At 41.6% G+C, this 20244-nt stretch overlaps 1 protein-coding gene across 1 annotated transcript in view; it reads right to left on the bottom strand.

The window, feature by feature from the left end:
- Positions 1 to 20244, bottom strand: part of DNAH3 (dynein axonemal heavy chain 3) — a 248499-nt gene that overhangs the window by 136156 nt on the left and 92099 nt on the right. The window contains exons 28-34 of the mRNA XM_027527056.1: positions 15434 to 15632; positions 13573 to 13681; positions 13232 to 13345; positions 12296 to 12472; positions 9685 to 9776; positions 7191 to 7410; positions 6464 to 6598 (exon numbers count right to left, since the gene is read on the bottom strand). Of these exons, the coding sequence (XP_027382857.1) occupies positions 6464 to 6598; positions 7191 to 7410; positions 9685 to 9776; positions 12296 to 12472; positions 13232 to 13345; positions 13573 to 13681; positions 15434 to 15632 (1046 nt within the window). The remainder of the gene's footprint in view (positions 1 to 6463; positions 6599 to 7190; positions 7411 to 9684; positions 9777 to 12295; positions 12473 to 13231; positions 13346 to 13572; positions 13682 to 15433; positions 15633 to 20244) is intronic.

Genomic DNA, 20244 nt, shown 5'->3' with positions numbered 1-20244 from the left:
CACGTGTAACCTCCCTGCCCACACTGCTTAGGCTCTAGGTTGCTCCACTGGGAACCATCCGTGGTCGGCCCTGGGCTGCTTGCACCTCCCAGGTCCAAGCCGCTCAGGTTCAAGCACTCGGGTAGTCCTCAGAGGCGCAGACTGGGTTGGGCCTGCGTTTTGTGCCCTTCCCAGGTCCGAGCAGCTCAGGTGATGAGGTGTTTGGCGAGCGCGGTTGCTGCGACTTATCGCCTCCCTGCCGCTCGGTTTTCTGGGTGTACAACCAGTGCACCTTCTCAGGCAGATGTTGACCGTCCAGAACCCCAAGAAGTCTTAGTTAGCAAAGAAGCCTGCTTACAGTTTTGTAGATAATGTCTCTCTGGGGCTGTGATTGCCTCCTTCCGGCTTTGGCTGCCTGTCATCAGAGGGGGATGGTCTGCAGCCGGCTATCTCTGTTCAGTCCTTTGTTCCGTGCGTGGGCCTGGCGGTGTCCTAGGTTAGGGCTGGCTTTTCGCGTGGTAGTTATCCCACAGTCTGGTTTGGTAGCCCAAATTATTTCGCTCAGATAGCGCTCAGGGCATTCAGGCCAGATCCTTACTCTAAGCGATGCAGCCCGCGCCTCCCTGCCCAGCCCCCGCTTGCTAGTGGCGGGTGCAGGCATCTGCGCAGCTTCTCCTCTAGGGGAGTTACCATTGGGCTCGTAATCTGTGGGTTTTAATTGTGTATTTATTTTTCCTCCCTGTTATGTTGCCCTCTGTGCTTCCAAGGCTTGGCACAGACTTGGCAGTGAGAGTGTTTCCTGGTGTTTGGAAACTTCTTTGTTTTTAAGACTCCCTTCCCGGGATGGAGCTCCGTCCCTCCCTCTTTTGCCTGTTTTTTGTCTTTTATATTTTTTCCTACCTCCTTTCGAAGACAATGGATTGCTTTTCTGGGTGCCTGATGTCCTCTGCCGGCATTCAGAAGTTGTTTTGTGAAATTTACTCGGCGTTTAAATGTTCTTTTGATGAATTTGTGGGGGAGAAAGTGGTCTCCCCATCCTATTCCTCTGCCACCTTAGCTCCTCCCTTGCAGGCGGATTCTTTACCAATTGAGCCACCAGGAATCATTAACTACTTTTAAATGGTGGGAACACTGAGCCCAAGAGAGGTTAACTGACTTGCCCAAGCTCATCAGTGGTGGAACCAGGATTTGACCACAGGGCCTCTGATTTCAATGCTGCCAATCTTTCCATTACACCATTTCTACTTGCTTTTAAAGAAGAAAAGGAAACAGGGGTCATTTTAGCAAATTGTATTTCTATTGGAATTTCCTTTCTCAAGGCCTAAATGCTACTCTGACTTAATTTGAATTCTCAATAGATTAAAATGTATTTTATGAGACAGGAGAGATGCTGTAAAATGCAAATGACCTTCCATGTAATTTAGCCCCTACCCTTGAGAATCAATAGTGAAGTGGAAGCTCATTTTTTGAATTTTCTAATTGTTTTGTCTGTCTGTGATGAGTAGTCTATGATAGCTGAAATGGAAATGCTTTGGTCATTTACATTAATGTGACATGTTTTCTCTTCCCTTCTAAACTGTGAATCTCTCAGAAAAAGGGAGTACATGAAGCTTTTTATTTTAAAGATTATGTTCTCATTATTTTTCACCTTCCCTGGAGGAGGAAATGGCAATCCACTCCAGTATTCTTGCCTGGAAAATCCCATGGACAGAGGAGCCTGCAGGGCTACAACCCATGGAGTTGCAAAGAATCAGATATGACTGAGCAACTAACACACATTTTTCACCTTGAAAGTGAGTTATACAGAGGGTCTAAATGAAGACAATAAGGGTGGTACAGGAACTGATAAAAGTGAGTCAACAAATATTTGTCCTTTTCATTAGAGGGGACTGGAATGCAAAAGTAGGAAGTCAATAAACACCTGGAGTAACACACATATTTGGCTTTGGAGTACAGAATGAAGCAGGGCAAAGGCTAATAGAGTTCTGCCAAGAGAATGCACTGGTCATAGCAAACACCCTCTTCCAACAACACAAGAGAAGACTCTACACATGGACATCACCAGATGGTCAACACCAAAATCAGACTGATTATATTCTTTGCAGCCAAAGATGGAGAAGCTCTATACAGTCAGCAAAAACAAGACTGGGAGCTGACTGTGGCTCAGATCATGAACTCCTTATTGCCAAAATCAGACTTAAATTTAAGGAAGTAGGGAAAACCACTAGACCATTCAGGTATGACCTAAGTCAAATCTCTTATGATTATACAGTGGAAGTGAGAAATGGATTTAAGGGACTAGATCTGATAGACAGAGTAGCTGAAAAACTATGGATAGAGGTTCATGACATTGTACAGGAGACAGGGATCAAGACCATCCCCATGGAAAAGAAATGCAAAAAAGCAAAATGGCTGTCTGAAGAGGTCATACGAATAGCTGTGAAAAGAAGAGAAGTGAAAAGCAAAGGAGAAAAGGAAAGATATTCCCCTTTGAATGAAGAGTTCCAAAGAATAGCAAGGAGAGATAACAAAGCCTTCCTCAGTGATCAATGCAAAGAAATAGAGGAAAACAACAGAATGGAAAAGACTAGAGATCTCTTCAAGAAAATTAGAGATACCAAGGGAACATTTCATGCAAAGATGGGCTCTATAAAGGACAGAAATGGTATGGACCTAACAGAAGCAGAAGATATTAAGAAGAAGTGGAAAGAATACATGGAAGAACTGTACAAAAAAGATATTCATGACCTAGATAGCCATGATGGTGTGATCACTCACTAGAGCCAGACATCCTGGAATGCAAAGTCTAGTGGGCCTTAGGAAGCATCACTAGGAACAAAGCTAGTGAAGGTGATGGAATTCCAGTTGAGCTATTTCAAATCTTAAAAGATGATGTGAAAATGCTGCATTCAATATGCCAGCAAATTTGGAAAACTCAGCAGTGGCCACAGGACTAGAAAAGGTCAGTTTTCATTCCAATCCCAAAGAAAGGCAATGCTAAAGAATGCTCAAACTCCTGCACAATTGCACTCATCTCACACGCTAGCAAAGTAATGCTCAATATTCACCAAGCCAGGCTTCAACAGTACGTGAACCATGACATCCAGATGTTCAAGCTGGTTTTAGAAAAGGCAGAGGAACCAGAGACCAAATTGCCAAGATCTGTTGGGTCATTGAAAAAGCAAGAGAGTTCCAGTAAAACATCTACTTCTGCTTATTGACTACGCCAAAGTCTTTGACTATGTGGATCACAGTAAACTGTGGAAAATTCTTAAAGAGATAGTAATACCAGACCACCTGACCTGCCTCCTGAGAAATCTTCATGCAGGTCAAGAAGCAACAGTTAGAACTGGACATGGAACAACAAACTTGTTCCAACTCGGGAAAGGAGTACATCAAGGCTGTATATTGTCAACCTTCTTATTTAACTTATATGCAGAGTATATCAGGGGAAATGCCAGGGTCAATGAAGCACAAGTTGGAATCAATTTGCTGGGAGAAATATCAATAATCTCAGATATGCAGATGACACCACCCTTATGGCAGAAATCGAAGAGGAACTGAAGAGCTTCTTGATGAAAGTGAAAGAGGAGAGTGGGAAAGTTGGCTTAAAACTCAATATTCAGAAAACTAACATCTGGTCCCATCACTTCATGGCAAATAGATGGGGAAACAATGGAGACAGTGAGAAACTTTATTATCTTGGGCTCCAAAATCACTGTAGATGGTGATTGCAGCCATGAAATTAAAAGATGCTTACTCCTTGGAAGGAAAGTTATGACCAACCTAGACAGCATATTAAAAAGCTGTTTTTAATATTACTCTGTCAACAAAGGTCTGTCTAGTCAAAGCTATGATTTTTCCAGTAGTCATGTATGGATGTGAGAGTTGTACTATAAAGAAAGTTGAGCACTGAAGAATTGATGCTTTTGAACTGTGGTGTTTGAGAAGACTCTTGAGAGTCCCTTGGACTGCAAGGAGATCCAACCAGTCCATCTTAAAGAAATCAGTCCTGAATATTCATTGGAAGGACTGATGCTAAAGCTGAAACTCCAATACTTTGGCCACCTGATGCAAAGAACTGACTCATTTGAAAAGACCCTGATGGTGGGGAAAATTGAAGGCAGGAGGAGAAGGGGACCACAAGGGATAAGATGGTTGGATGGCATTACTGACTTGATGGACATGAGCTTGAGTGAGCTCCAGAAGTTGGTGATGGACAGGGAAGCCTGGAGTGCTGCAGTCCATAGGGTCGCAAAGAGTCAGACACAACTGAGCGACTCAACTCACTGAACTGAACTGATAATATATAGTGCATCTATAAAATCCCAATGAATAATTGGGATTCAATATTGGGTTAAATGAATTGTGTCAAAACTACCACACTTGATGACATAGTGGGGAAAAATATTATTCTTAATGAGAGAGTAGGGGAAATTTTTTTTAGTAATTTTTAAAAATTAATTAATTTGTTTTTGGCTGTGCTGAGTCTTTGTTGCTTCATGGGCTTTTCTCTAGTTGTAGCAAGCAAGGGCTACTCTCTATCTGTGGTGTGTGGGCTGCTCGTTGCGATGACTTTTGCTATTGTGAAGCATAGGTTCTAGAGCTTGTGGGCTTCAGTAGTTGGGGCACATGGGCTCAATAGTTTTGGCTCCTAGAACTCAGGCTCAATAGTTGTTGTTCATGGGCTTAACTGCTCTGCAGCATGTAGGATCTTCCTGGATCAGGGATTGAATCTGTGTCTCCTGCACTGGCAGGTGGATTCCTTACCACTGAGCCACCAAGGAAGCCCTGGGAAAAATTTTTATTCCTAGAAATTTTATTCTGATTCAGAATCTAGAGACCAGGGTCCTAACCTTGATCTTTGATTCTAAATAACAATATGATTTTGTGAAATGATGATGCTTTGCGTGTCTGTGGAGATGGTGGGGTTGACAATGATACAGTAATCAGTCACCATATCTGGCAGTTTACATATTTCTTGTCTCAATATTACTCTATAGGAAAGGTTTTTACTGTCTTTATTTTATAGATGAGGAAATTGGGGCTCAGAATGTTGAACTAACTTGCTTAAAATCACAGCAAAAAATGGAAGGGGGTGAGATTTGAAACTAGGTCTATATGAATCCAAATCTGTTCCCTCTCTGGATGCCAGTGTTCTTATGGGGCCAAACACCAGATGGCACTTAAGGTCCCTTGTAGTTCTGTCCCATGATTCTGCAGAAAAAGTGTATTTGAGACTTACATTATTCAGTTTATGTCTTTAAGGTAGTTTTACATAGAAAGTGATCGTAGGGAGGGAAACCTGAAATTAGGTGAAGTTTCACTAAGGTTCTCCAAGATTGAAACTGTAGAGACACTTCTTTCATGTATTAGTAACAGCACCTTGATTTTCCCTGAGGAACCACCACTTTATGTTTCAGTCCACATGACTTGACTTGGGTGGCTCTGACTCCATCTCCACTTCTGGCAGAGGTGGGGTTATTACTGTCTCCTTCTTATCTTTGTAATTGCTTCAGGGATGGTCATGTGACTTTATCAACACCATCCAAAGCTAATCCTGAGACTTTTCGCTGAGGACACTCTGAGAGTGATGTTCTTTTTCCTTCTGGACTTGAACATGAGATAATTTAAGTCTGAGGTTACTGGGGGCCTACCTGAGAATGAGTTTTTCATGCAGAGAGAAGCAGAATCCAGAAATGAAGAGAGATGGATTCCTGATTTCATTATCTAAATAAAATCTGTATCCTACTATGCCCCTGAGGCCAACATATCTCTGGACTTTTCAAGTTAGGTGAGTAAATTCCCTTTTATTGAATAAGACAGTTTGAATTGAATTTCTATTATTGGGAGGGTGCTTCCCTCATAGCTCAGTTTGTAAAGAATCTACCTGCAATGCAGGAGACCCTGGTTTGATTCCTGGGTCGGGAAGCTCCCCTGGAGAAGGGATAGGCTACCCACTCCAGTATTCTTGGGCTTCCCTTATGGCTCAGCTGGTAAAGAATCTGCCTGCAATGTGGGAGACCTGGGTTTGATACCTGGGTTTGGAAGATCCCCTGGAGAAAGGAAAGGCTACCTACTCCAGTATCTGGCATGGAGAATTCCATGGACTATATAGTCCACAGGGTTGCAAAGAGTCAGACACAACTGAGCGACTTCCACATTCACATTCTATCATTGGGAACCAAAGAAGTCTTGACTAATTCAAAGCACAATGCTCCGAAAGGTTCTATTTCATCCCTAAATTAAAAATAAAAAAAGAAACCCCAGGGAAGATGGTGATACGAAAAATATTGGATTTTAAACGCCAATTCCTAGAAATGAAAATTGAAGGCACAATGGATTATTAAATGTCTTCATCTCTACCTCCAGCTCTAATTTCCAATTGCCATCAGTTCAGTTCCAATCTACCATAGTTCTTTCTGATTTCTGACCTCAGCAAACAATAAACAGGTACATTTCCACATAGGTACATGGAACCAACCTGGATAATTTTTCCAATAAACCAAGGTACTGGCTGAAGTTTCATCTTTTTGATGTTCGCATTTAGTACTTCCATAAAAACTACATAGTCTGGCTGTGGAAGAATAACTCCAGGAAACAAATCTGATATAATTCCCTGTTAACAAAAATTCAAGATGTAAAAAGGATAAATTATCAGATATATAACCTCAACTTTTTTTTAATGGAATCTACAAATAGCAGGAATCCTTGGAAAATTCCAAACCTGTTTTCCTATACCAAAATCATGTACCTTATCCACAAATACAAATTCCTACAATAGTTGTTAAACATGATGTTTCTTCCCAATAATTTAAAAAGTCAGCAAATAGCTAATGTCTGTGCTATTTCAATCATTACACTAGGAATGAACAAAATGGCCATGCTTTCTGTCTTTAAGAGCTTACAGCTTAGTAAGGAAGATAGATGTTAAAATAGTTACAAAACTAAGTATATTTGATATAAAAAACTAACTACTCACACTCAACAGCAAATATTATCCTATTAGTGAAACTATTTTTATTAAACATCAAGAATTAGGGATATTGCTATTATCATTATTACTTAATATTTGGGGGGGGGGTATCTGGCAACAGGGATGCTGGCTAGAGAATGGAAAGGGTGTAAGGAGTGGAAGAGGTGCCAAAATTTTTTTTCATCTTGGGAAGTAGAATCTCAGTGTTTGGCCAAGGCCCCAAACCATTGCCTACCTGAAACAGAGGGACATCTTGAGCCAAGAACTTGGCCAGGTTGACATCAAGCAAGGCCCGGAGCAGCAGAACACTCTCATTCTCCTCTGGATACTTGAGTTTCAGGTTGCCAGCAGCAGTGAGCACAGACTTGACAGCACGCATGCCATAGTCATAGTGATGCTGGGAGGAGAGTTGCTCTGAACACAGGCGGTAGGTTGCAACAATCTTCTGAGCAAGACTGGGAGGGAAAAGACATGTCTGCAGACCCTCCAGTAAGGCCCATGTCCTGCTCAGCAGACATTCCCAACATGTTGTGCCCTGTCCTTCAGAAGCCAGGCTTGCCCATGAACGTGATGGAAAAATCTTATCATTTGAAGGTTTCTTCATAGAGTTACCATAATGAGCTAAGGAAGCACTATAACTGTCTTTCAAAGGTAGGATGAAAAATAGCAAGCACATACATAAGTGTAATATGTACTGTATAAGAAATTGCACGTGTTTATACTTTTATGTGTATATATGAGTGTATGTGTATGCCACACATAGACACATTTGGGAAGATTACATCAAATGATTAACAATGTTAATGCCTATAGAGTGGGGCTACTAAGGGACACAATGAAGTGAAGTGAAGTGAAGTTGCTCAGTCATGTCTGACTTTGCGACCCCATGGATGGTAGCCTACTACGTTCCTCTGTCCATGGGATTTTCCAGGCAAGAGTACTGGAGTGGGTTGACATTTCCTTTTCCAGAGGATATTCCTGACCCAGGGATCGAACCCAGGTCTCCCATACTGTAGGCAGACGCTTTACCATCTAAGCCACCAGGGGACACTCAATTTTGCACTTCTGTAACATTACAATTTTTTTCAATATCCATCTTTTAATTTAAGAAAACCAACTCAAAAATTAATATACTCAGCACACAATACATGTATGCTCATGTGCACTACCATATCTGATTCTTCCTGAGCACATAGGGGACCACATTTCCCAGCCTTCCCCACAGGGGTGGCCACATTGCTGACTCCTAGCCAGTGGCATATGAATGAAGTGGAAGTATGCCACTTTAAGGGCTGGTCCATAAAAACCTCCTCCATAAGCTCTTCCATGCTCATGTGTTATAGTTGTGAGATATAAGTTACCTGGGTTCCTTGGGGAAGAACTCCCCTGATTGCAGACACCCATTTTGGATTTCCAGGGAGTAAAAAATAAAACTTTTACTATGCTAAGCCATTGGAATTTGGAGGTCAGATTTACCCTAACTAATGTGCTGATGCATGTTTTCCTTGCAGGACTCCTGTCTAACAAGACTGATTTACACTAAAAGCAAAGACTGTGTTGCTCACCAGCACCTAGGACTGGGCAGGGCATAAGGTAGATGACTCAATGAAGGCTTGCCAATTGAATAAATGAATTGAACAGGCAAATAAATGTAAGCGAAGTCTCCTATACTGCTAAGTCACTTCAGTCGTGTCCGACTCTGTGCGACCCCATAGACGGAAGCCCACCAGGCTCCTCCGTCCCTGGGATTCTCCAGGCAAGAACACTGGAGTGGGTTGCCATTTCCTTCTCCAATGCATGAAAGTGAAAAGTGAAAGTGAAGTCTCTCAGTCGTGTCCGACCCTCAGCGATCCCATGGACTGCAGCCTTCCAGGATCCTCTGTCCATGGGATTTTCCAGACAAGAGTACTGGAGTGGGGTGTCATTGCCTTCTCCTAAGTCTCCTATAGAAAACAATAAATTAAACCTCTTATGACTGAGGCAGCCTCTTAGCCTAGGAAGGATGACACATTCTGTTGAGAATATCTATAGCCCTGTGCATTAAGAGCAATGACCTCCAGACCACAAAGACACTTTGGGCCTTGTGGAGATATCTGTGGTAACAAAAAAATCAATTGATTATGGCCAAGCAATGTGAAAAGACAAATGTAAAATTTGAAATAGATCAATAAAAGCCATTTTACAGTGAATATTCACAATTCTGGTTATATGTGTAAAAGAGACTGGTGCTTGTGTATGTGTGTGTCTCAGAAAACTGGGTAATACTTGAGTGAGAGATAATCAAGTTGATTGGAATAAATAAATATTATATTGCTAACAAAGTTAATTCTAAATTATATTAATTTTTCTTCTTCAATCTTGGCCAAAAACAACTCAGTCTTGAAATAATTTCATGTCTTTCAGTCATTTAGGAATGTGTGTGTGTGTGTGTGTGTTAACAGTGAGGGATAGAGAAGAAATGAGTGAGTCTTCCTTAGAAGTAGTCCAGGTATATACAAAGGGAGTGGAGGGCTCTTTCTTGGGAATCTTGGCCATTTCCTAGTCAGAGAAGGGGTCAAGACAGAGACCAGGGCTATGTACATTCAGATAAACTTGTGAGTAAAAGCATATATCTCAAGTTTCTCTTTTTTTTTTTTTTTCCAATGGACAATTTACCTTGAATTCACCCTACAAAAAGTCATTCCAATCACTCTTTCTTTAAAACGCGCTGGAAAGCCAATATAACGTACCTTCTGGAGTCTAGAAATCCCATAGAGTAGAGGGAGATTTCTCCAATGAGGGCATAATCTGGCACCATCATGGCCACTGTCCGAAACAAGGCCTGGAAAAGAAATGCCATTCAGAACCTAAATGTGTAAGGTGAAAACTGGGGAAGGCACATCTAAAGAGGCAAAGAGAAATAACATGATCATTCAGACCACCCAGTGACAGTCAAGGAAAGGAGGGCTGGAGGACAAATCAGTGCACAGAGACTGTCTTTACCAGATGGATCCACTGCTCCATGCACCTCCCCACTAGCCTTATCCAAATACATTGGGTCCCTCAATGGTTGTGTGAAAGGCCTCAGGTGCCAGTATCCTAGCAACACTTCATCCTCCTATGCCAAATGGAGTTTCAATAGCTTTATTCAACTATTGGATCTTTCTGGTGTTCAATGTAGACAGCAGAAGTCATTCAGGGATGCAGGATAATTATATAGCAGAAGAATCCTGAAGTTAGACAGATCTTGATTTAAAAAAATCAAGTCCTTGTTCTGCTACATACCAACTGTGAATAAGTTAGGTAACCCCTCTAGACCTCAGGTCTTTAACCTCAAAATGGTCTAACAACTATGCCCTCTTCATAGTTACCATGAGGGCAAATAATATTATATAAGGGAAGTGATTAAAAAGGTGTATAGCACATAGTAAGGGCTCAATAAACATCAGGTATTGTTATTATTGGGGCTTTCCAGGTGATGCTAGCAGTAAAGAACCCGCCTGCCAATGCAGGAGACATAAGAGATGTGGGTTTGATCCCTGGGTGGAGAAGATTCCCTGGAGGAGGGCATGGCAACCCATTCTAGTATTCTTGCCTGGAGAATCCCATGGACAGAGGAGCCTGGTGGGCTACAGCCCATAGAGTAGCAAAGAGCTGGACATGACTGAAGTGACTTTGTATTTTTGATCTTAGAGGAGAAGAGACTTGCCTAAGTCATGCAGTTAGAGGTAGAGCCAAGACTAGAATCCAGACTTCCTGACACCAACCCTGAGTGTTTTCTACTGGGCTACACTGTCTCATGACCGTTGTTTATGCAGATCTAGCATGGTTGTTCGGAGAAGGCAATGGCACCCCACTCCAGTACTCTTGCCTGGAAAATCCCATGGATGGAGGAGCCTGGTGGGCTGCAGTCCATGGGGTCGCGAAGAGTCGGACACGACTGAGCGACTTCCCTTTGAATTTCCACTTTCATGCATTGGAGAAGGAAATGGCAACCCACTCCAGTGTTCTTGCCTGGAGAATCCCAGGGATGGGGGAGCCTGGTGGGCTGCCGTCTATGGGGTTGCACAAAGTCAGACATGACTGAAGCTACTTAGCAGCAGCAGCAGCATGGTTGTTAGCTGGGAGGGATGCAGGAGGGACTTAACAACAATTGTGCACTATAAAATGAGAAATGTGGGTTCAAATTCTACTTTGGTGTCTACTGGTCTATGTTGATCTAGAGAGGAGGGGTCACTCGTAGGGATTTCCTTGACTTCTTTTCTATTCCCAGGGAGGAGGAGGAGTGGTATATTTGAATTAGATCCCAGGAACTAATCAGAATGCATTTCTAGCAGATGGAGCATCATATGCTATTGTGAATATACATTCTTGTCCAGGTCTTACTTGTGTCTTTCACTCGAGGGCATGGAACAATAATTTGAAAGAAAACCCATAAAAAAGTCTCCCTTTCTTCATGAAGTTGGGGGGCTAGATGCTCCACAGGTAGAGACCCAGTCACTTTGCACTTTGGGTTTTTTTCATCTATGAGAGCAGCATGCTAAGGTCATTTAGTGCCTGTCCCCTTGAAGATGGCCTGGCTGGCATTCTCTCGCCCCTACTTCAGAGGCACTTTCCTTTTCCCATGGCAGCAGGACCAATGCTTATTGCCATGGTTGTAGCTCGGGCCAGTTGAACAGTAGGTCTCGAGGATATATTAGCTCTCTTGTTATCTGTCTAGCTAGTTAGAACATTCTGCTTTGGTGTGGACACCACTTGGGCCTAACTAGCTTAGCTCCGTGTGCTCCAGTCTTGGTTTACCAGCGTTCTCTGTGTTGAACTTTGATGCTCTCTTATATGCCAATCTGTTTTATTTGGTCTACAATGATTTTATTTTGCCTACAATGATTTTAGTTTTTGCATTAAGCCAGGACCTAAAAATAAGATTTTATGTAACAATCAAAATCGCTGGTTTTTCCTAAAAAATGAGAAGGTCCCACAATTCCTGCTTGGCCAGAGTAGGCTGGGGATAAGTAGGGGCTGCTGCATCTAGGTGGGATATCTGTCAGAGTCCCTATCAGGCCTATGTGGCTTTTTTCATTTATATGAACTGTCTGACCCTTGTAGACATCAGAAATAGTGACACTTATTCCAGTGTTCATTGTTTCCTCTTTGCCATTGGTTATTATGGTATATATTTCCTCCCACCTCATGAAGGCTAGAGTTGGGGAGATGATTGAGTTCTGAAGCCAAATAACATCTTCACTCATAGTTGAAAAATGTCACATGGTCTATTATTTGGCTTCTCTGTGAGATGCCTGGATACTTCCAAAGGTTTCTATACCATAAAGTACACCCAGTATTTCCCACTCTGATGTTTACCTTGAGATTATCTGGCAGCTCAGCCCTGCCAGCATACCCAGGGTTCATGGTGATGAAGACTGCACAGGTTGGGTTTAGAGAGAGCTCGGTGCCTTCAAAGATGAATGTCTTTAGCTTCCGGATAATGGCTTGTTGAATGCTGAGAATCTGTTGAGCTACCACAGACAGTACTTCTACCTGGAGTGAGAATGGCTGGTTGATTTGAGCTCCTGCTTCTGACAGCCACCCACCCCACTCTGCCATAGTATCCTTCACCTAGCGAAGAAAGAACCCCATCACCTGAGAATAAGACCTTCACATTCAAAGTTAGGAGCATGATTTAGAGTTTTGGGAAAAGAACAGAAAACTGGTGTGTATATGCATGCATGCATGTGTGTGTGTGTGTCTGTAAGTAGTTTCCACAGTATTTTATCTTTGTTCCTGTACCTAGCATAATACTTCATCCATAGTATGCATGTATGGTGTTTATTGGTTCAAATTGCATGCTTACATTCCCTAATCTCAACTGCCTACCCAAATAGAATTAACCACTCATTCATTTGTGATGACTCCTTTGTGCCACTGATATCGACTTCTCTCATATTCTACTTGTATCATTTAATTTTTATCTCCCTTAGATGAACTATAACAGTCTAGAGGGCAAAATTGTTTCTTGCTCATCTCTGTATAATGAACATACACACAGTATCTGACATAAGGCAGTTGCTCAATAAATTTTTGAATGAGCAAGTGAGTGAATGAATTTGGTGAGAATGTTTATGTATACCCTAGGCATTTTGTCTCCTTGGGGCTGTTTTTGTTTGGTTCATGGAGTACTTACGTTGTGCAAGGGGCCATAGAAGACACATAAGCCCTGTCACTGAGGAACTAAGAGCCCAGGAAAAAAAGCCCTTGTATGTCCAAACCCTTTATTCAGTAGCCTAGTACCAGGGTTACCTCAATCCTGTTGAACTCATCAAAGCAGGCCCATGCTCCAGCCTGGGCTAGTCCTTTGAAGAACTTCCCCATGGCTTTGTAATCCAGACCATCAGAGCAGTTGAAGACCACACACTAGAGAGAGAGAGGATGTGGGCTCCATTTAGGATGGGTTTCTTCCCGTCTAAATCACCCTATACCTTCAAAAAGAGGTGGGGCTCCCCTCTTCTCATTCTACTGGAGGAGCTGGGGCCCCCCTCTGCCTGGTACTCTAAGCCATCTTGAACTTCATGCCAACTTCCCTGGATATGGCTCCAGAGAGGGATGGGAAAAGAGTGTGAGGATGGACAGCGTTTCCCTACCTGCTTGGCCAAAGCTTTGGCCAGATCTTTGGTGGTTTCTGTCTTGCCTGTCCCAGCTGGACCCTCTGGGGCTCCTCCAAGGTTCAGCTTCAAAGCCCCCATCAGTGTCCTAAGGGGAAGAAAATAAGAACTCAATGCCATGTCCTAAGACACAAGAAACAAACTGGCTTTTGGTTTATTTTGTTTTGACTCAAATAATTAAACATGATTTTCCCTGATTATATGGGCAATACATCATCATCATCACAAAAAATTCTATTTTACTCAGTGTTACAACTGAGTATGTATGGGTGGCACCTAAAAGCATTTGTTTGAATGAATGATTGAATGGATAAATGAATATATACATATTAAATGACAACCTAGACAGCATATTAAAAAGTAGAGACATTACTTTGTCAACAAAGGTCCATCTAGTCAAAGCTATGGTTTTTCCAGTAGTCATGTATGGATATAAGAGTTGGACTATAAAGAAAGCTGAGCGCAGAAGAATTGATCATTTCGAACTGTGGTTCTGGAGAAGACTCTTGAGAGTCCCTTGAACAGCAAGGAGATCCAACCACACCATCCTAAAGGAAATCAGTTCTGAATATTCATTGGAAGGACTGATGCTGAAGCTGAAACTACAATATTTTGGCCACCTGATGCGAAGAACTGACTCACTAGAAAAGACCCTGATGCTGGGAAAGATGGAAGGCAGAAGGAGAAGGGAACGACAAAGGATGACATGGTTGGATGGCATCACCAACTCGATGGACACGAGTTTGAGTAAGCTCCAGGAGTTGGTGATGGACAGGGAAGCCTGGAGTGCTGCAGTCCATGGGGTCGCAGAGAGTTGGACATGACTGAGTGACTGAACTGAACTGATACTAAATGAATCAAATGAAAGTGAAAAACCCTCTGCATTCCAAAGATCACCAATGCTAATGGAATGATGAAAAATAAATATATTTCTCCCACTAGATTATGAACTCTTGAGTTCAGAACCCATTGTTCAGTTCCATATGGGAGGCATAAGATAAATATTAGAATGAATGATATGTCAACTGTGGTTCCACAGCCCCGTGTATGAGCTTCTATAGTTTCAGTTAACACACTTTCTTATAATCACCTGAGTGTGTCTCTCTCCCCTACCCCATTAGGTTGAGGATTCCTGGAGGTCACACATGATGCACAGTAAAGTTCAAGAAATGGTTGTTGAATAGTGAGTAGAATAGATAAATGACTGAAGAAGTCACAGAACATAGAAAACAAGTGACTGAGGACTTTGAAAGAAAAAAAAATACCCAAGTACTACCTTTATAATTTAAAAGTTGCACTCAAACAATATATAAAATCAAAGAAAAATCTAAACATCACAAAATTGACAAGTTCACAAAGTCCAAGTTTCTAAAGTTATGAATTCCAAGGAAAGTGGCAAAGCAATTTGCTGAGCATAGAATGGCCCAATCTCTTCATCAGACTGGGTGGCAGAGCTCAGAGACTCCTTGCCTGGGTCCTTTACCTAGCCCCTGTTCTATCTCTTGGCCATGGGATCTCCTGGCACCTTCTTGATTCCTGCCATAGGAGAGCTTTCTTTCTTAAGCACTGTGCCATTTTCAAGGATAGGCATCAACGTTCTAGTTGTTGATTTGAACACGATACTTTGCATTAGGACTTCTACTGGGTTCTCATTTATTCCTAAGGCCTAAAATGCCCATTTGTGAGACCACACTGACTAAGGTAAAATTCTAAAATCTGAGGATCTAGAATACAGAAGGTAAAGGTAACAACAAACTCAAGCTGCTCCAAACTTCTTTCTCAGATTTTCCTTTTGGAATTCTCTATTCACCCTTCAGGTCTGGGGAGGCCCAGAGTTTACCTGTAGCAGCGGTCAGTGAGGGGTGTAATCACCAGCCGGGGGGAGTTTCCCAGGTACTCATAGCCGTATAAGGCCTCTGTAGTAATCATCTGCACCTGTACATCCTTGGAATCCCAGTAGTAGCGCAGTTGGGAGATCCACTGGAAATCGTTCAGATCGCAGACGTTGTCCTCAGATAACTTGGCTACCACATCACGAGCTGTGGGGACACAGACATGGAAACACAGTTGCAGAGTCACTGGCATCCTCCCATTTTCATGGATTCCTCAGAAGGGTCTGAGGATGTCATCAAGGCCACTCGATCTCAACAATTTTAGGTTCAACTACCCTCTCTGCCCATCTCTAAACTTCAAGCAACATCTTTATTTATACACTATATAAATTTATAGTATTGGGTTGACTAAAAAGTTCCTTCAGTTTTAAAGTAAAAAAAAAAAAAAAGACACTTTTTTTTTCATTTTCTCCAAGAACTTTATTGAAAAACATATTCATCATTTTGTTCCACTACCTTCTGTAAATCTTCAGGCAACTTCATAATTCCATCTTCCCTCAAATTTTTATCTTTTTGAGCAAAAAGTTGTTCCAGGTGGCTTTTTCCCACGTCTTCCAGGGAAATGAAATTTTTTCCATTAAGAGAATTTTGTAAAGACTGAAATAAATAGACATTTGATAGTGCAATGTCTGGTGAATATGGCAGACAAATCAGATCTTCCAGTTTGATGACCAGTTTTTGACCACCTTTGCCTGGTCATTGAAGAAACATGTGGTCTTGCATTATCCTGATGAAAGGTTATGTGTTTTTTTCTGTTGACTGATTCTGGATGCTCTTTGTCAAGTGCTGCTTTCAGTTGGTCTAATAGGGAGGAGTATTTGTTGGAATAAATTGCTTAGTTTTTTGGAAGAAACTCATAATAGAGGACTCCCTTCCAATCCCATAATGTATACAACATCACACTCTTTGGATGAAAGCTGGCCTTTGGTGTGATTGGTGATAGTTCACTTGCCCTATGATCTCTTCCATACCACATTATTATACAGTACCACTTTTCATTGCCTGTCACAATTTTTTCATTACATTGAAGAGAATTGCTGGGGAATATGGTCAAGGAAGTCAATTTTTTGCTTAATTTATGTGGAACCCAAATATCAAAGTGATTATCACAAGCAAGCTAGGACAAATGATTTTCAATGCTTTATTTGGATATTTGCATATGTCAGCTATCTCCAGCGTGGTATAATGTTGATTGTACTCAATCAATGTCTTGATTTGATCACTCACAACTTCAACAGGTCTACCCAGCCATGGAGCATCATCAAGCAAGAAATCTCTAACATTAAATTTCAAAAATGACTATGACACATTCGATCAGTCACAGCACCTTCTCCATACACTGCACAAACCTTTTTTCTTTTTTTGTTTTGCATTTCAGTTGTGTTTTTACCTTTCTTGAGTTAGTAAAGCAGCATATGCTGAAAATGTTGCTTTTTCTTCCATCTTCAATATTAAAATGGCTACACAGAAATTCCTCTTCACTTCATGGCAAATAGATGGGGAAACAATGGAAACAGTGACAGACTTTATTTTCTTGGGCTCCAAAATCACTGCAGATGGTGACTGCAGCCATGAAATTAAAAGATGCTTGCTTCTTTGAAGAAAAGCTATGACAAACCTAGACAGCATATTAAAAAGCAGAAACATTATTTTGCTGACAAAGGTCTATAACAGTCAAAGCAATGGTTTTTCCAAGTAATCATGTATGGATAACAGTGTGACCATAAAGAAGGCTGAGTGCCTAAAAATGATGTTTTTGAACTGTGGTTCTGGAGAAGACTCTTGAGAGTCCCTTGGACTGCAAGGAGATCCAACCTGTTAATCCTAAAGGAAACCAATCCTGAATATTCATTGGAAGGACTGATGTTTTGAAGCAAAAGCTCCAATACTTTGGCCACCTGATGAGAAGAGCCAACTCATTAGAAATGACCCTGATGCTGGGAAAGATTGAAGGCAGGAGGAGAAGGGGATGACAGAGGATGAGATGGTTGGATGGCATCCCTGACTCGATGCACAGGAGTTTGAGCAAGCTCCAGGAGATGGTGAAGGAGAGGGAGATCTGGTGTGCTGCAATCCATGGAGTCACAAAGAGTCAGACACAACTGAGTGACTGAAAAACAACAACAGAGAAATTCACCTGTCAGGAGCCGCATTAGGCATTACTGACAAAATGGAGGCATGGCCCTAAACCCCCTCCCTTTGTTCTGTAGGCATGGACCCGGAATGAAGGAGTTAGGCTTTGTGATTCTGACTTGTTTTTCCCTTTCCTCGGCTGAGTTGACTGAAGAGAATATTAAGGTGCTTATTGTTTTTGAGAGGAGCATAAGAAGGCATAAAGCCTTCTGCAGCTGTGCTCAAAGAGTAATTCATAAAGTTAATCACTGACATTTGTTCAAGGACTTTTACAAAAAAGTGTTCCAGGGTGAGCACACAGGCCACAGCTTGAGGCCATGGGAGGGATTGCTATCTGAAGCCCATTTGTGAGAAAAGTGTTTATGGCAAAGGAGTTTGCTGAATTTAGGGCTTAGGAATAATTAAAATAGTTAGAAGCTAAAGATATAAGGATTGCTGTAATGTTATCATATTCTACTATAGCTTATAGAAATTAGGGACTTAGAGATATTATTAGGTAGAAGCCCTTTCTAAGAAATAGTGAGCTTAGGATACTAGGGGCAAACAGGACTTAGAAAAATAAGAAATAAACTGAGGAATGTGGTATGTGGCCCAGACATTAGCATGAGTTACAGTGTATTCACAAGGACACATGAGAAAAAGTAGATAAGAGAATCGCTGAGGAAGGAGCTCCTTTTGAAGGGCAACAATGATTTCTGGAGAAAAATAAATCTGGGTCAATGGGAACTAAAAATATCAAACCTCTGACCTAATGCTTTTGTAGAAGTATAAAAGAGAATCATAAGCTTGAAATAAACAGGCAGTCCAAGAAAAATGAGAGGCTGCCTCAGTTTCTCACCGACACTGCTCATCCCTTCAGTTTGAATCCCTGCTGGGGCTGGACTCCAGCATTCACCAAATTGGTAAGTTTTTTTTTTTTTTTTTAATGCATGCTGATATGAAGAGGTGGCAAGAATACCCAGAAGAACTATACAATAAAGATCTTCATGACCCAATAACCACTATGGTGTGATCACTCACCTAGAGTCTGACATCCTGGAATGCAAAGTCAAGTGAGCCTTAGGAAGCATCATGATGAACAAAGCTAGGGGAACTGATGGAATTCCAGTTCAGCTATTTCAAATCCTAAAAGATGATGCTGTGAAAGTGCTGCACCCAATATGCCAGCCAATTTGGAAAACTCAGCAGTGGCCACAGGACTAGAAAAGGTCAGTTTCCATTCCAATCCCAAAGAAAGGCAATGTCAAAGAATTTTCAAACTACTACACAATTTCACTCATCTCACATGGTAGCAAAGTAATGCTCAAAATTCTCCAAGCCAGGCTTCAACAGTACCTGAACTGTGGACTTCCAGATGTTCAAGGTAGATTTAGAAAAGGAAGAGGAACCAGAGATCAAATTGCCAACATCTGTTGGATCATCAATAAAGCAAGAGAGTTCCAGAAAAACATCTATTTCTGCTTTATTGACTATGCCAAAGCTTTTGACTTTGTGGATCACAATAAACTGTGGAAAATTCTGAAAGAGGAACACCAGAACACCTTACCTGCCTCCTGAGAAATCTGTATGCAGGTCAAGAAGCAACAGTTAGAACTGGACATGGAACAATAGACTGGTTCCCAATCGGGAAAGGAGTACATCAAGGCTGTATATTGTTACCCTGCTTATTTAACTTATATATAGAGTACATCATGTGACATGCTGGGCTGGATGCAGCATAAGCTGGAATCCAGATTGCTGGGAAAGATATCAATAACCTCAGATATGCAGATGACACCACCCTTATGGCAGAAAGAGAAGAAAAACTAAAGAGCCTCTTGATGAAAGTGAAAGAGGAGAGTGAAAAAGTTGACTTAAAACTCAGCATTCAGAAAACTAAGATCACAGCATCCAGTCCCATCACTTCATGGCAAAGAGATGGAGAAACAATGGAAACAGTGAGAGACTTTATTTTCTTGGGCTCCAAAATCACTGCAAATGGTGACTGTGACCACAAAATTAAAAGGTGCTTGCTTCTTGAAAGAAAAGTTATGACAAACATATATGACAGGATATTAAAAAGCAGAGACATTACTTTGCCAACAAAGGTTCGTCTAGTCAAAGCCATGGTTTTTCCAGTAGTTGTATATGGATGTGAGAGTTGGACTACAAAGAAAGCTGAGTGCCAAAGAATTGATGTTTTTGAACTGTAGTGTTGGAGAAAACTCATGAGAGTCCCTTGGACTTCACAGAGATCCAACCAGTCCATCCTAAAGGAAATCAGTCCTGAATATTCATCAGAAGGACTGATGCTGAAGCTGAAACTACAATATTTTGGCCACCTGATGCAAAGAACTGACTCACTTGAAAAGACCCTGGTGCTGGGAAAAATTGAAGGCAGGCGGAGAAGGGGACAACAGAGGATGAGATGGTTGGATGGCATCACGGACTTGATGGACATGAGTTCGAGTTAGCTCCTGAAGTTGATGGACAGGGAAGCCTGGCATGCTGTAATACTTGGGGTCACAAAGAGTCAGATACGACTGAGTGACTGAACTGTACTGAACTTATATGACAGCTGTGACAATACAATCTAAGAAAAATGTTTCAAATGAAGTTCAAGACAACTAAATGCTACCAGAGCCAT

Source organism: Bos indicus x Bos taurus, chromosome 25, assembly GCF_003369695.1.
Source record: "Bos indicus x Bos taurus breed Angus x Brahman F1 hybrid chromosome 25, Bos_hybrid_MaternalHap_v2.0, whole genome shotgun sequence".
Classification (NCBI taxonomy): domain Eukaryota; kingdom Metazoa; phylum Chordata; class Mammalia; order Artiodactyla; family Bovidae; genus Bos; species Bos indicus x Bos taurus.
Note: the sequence above shows the minus strand (reverse complement) of the source record. Positions and strands in the feature narration are given on the sequence as shown.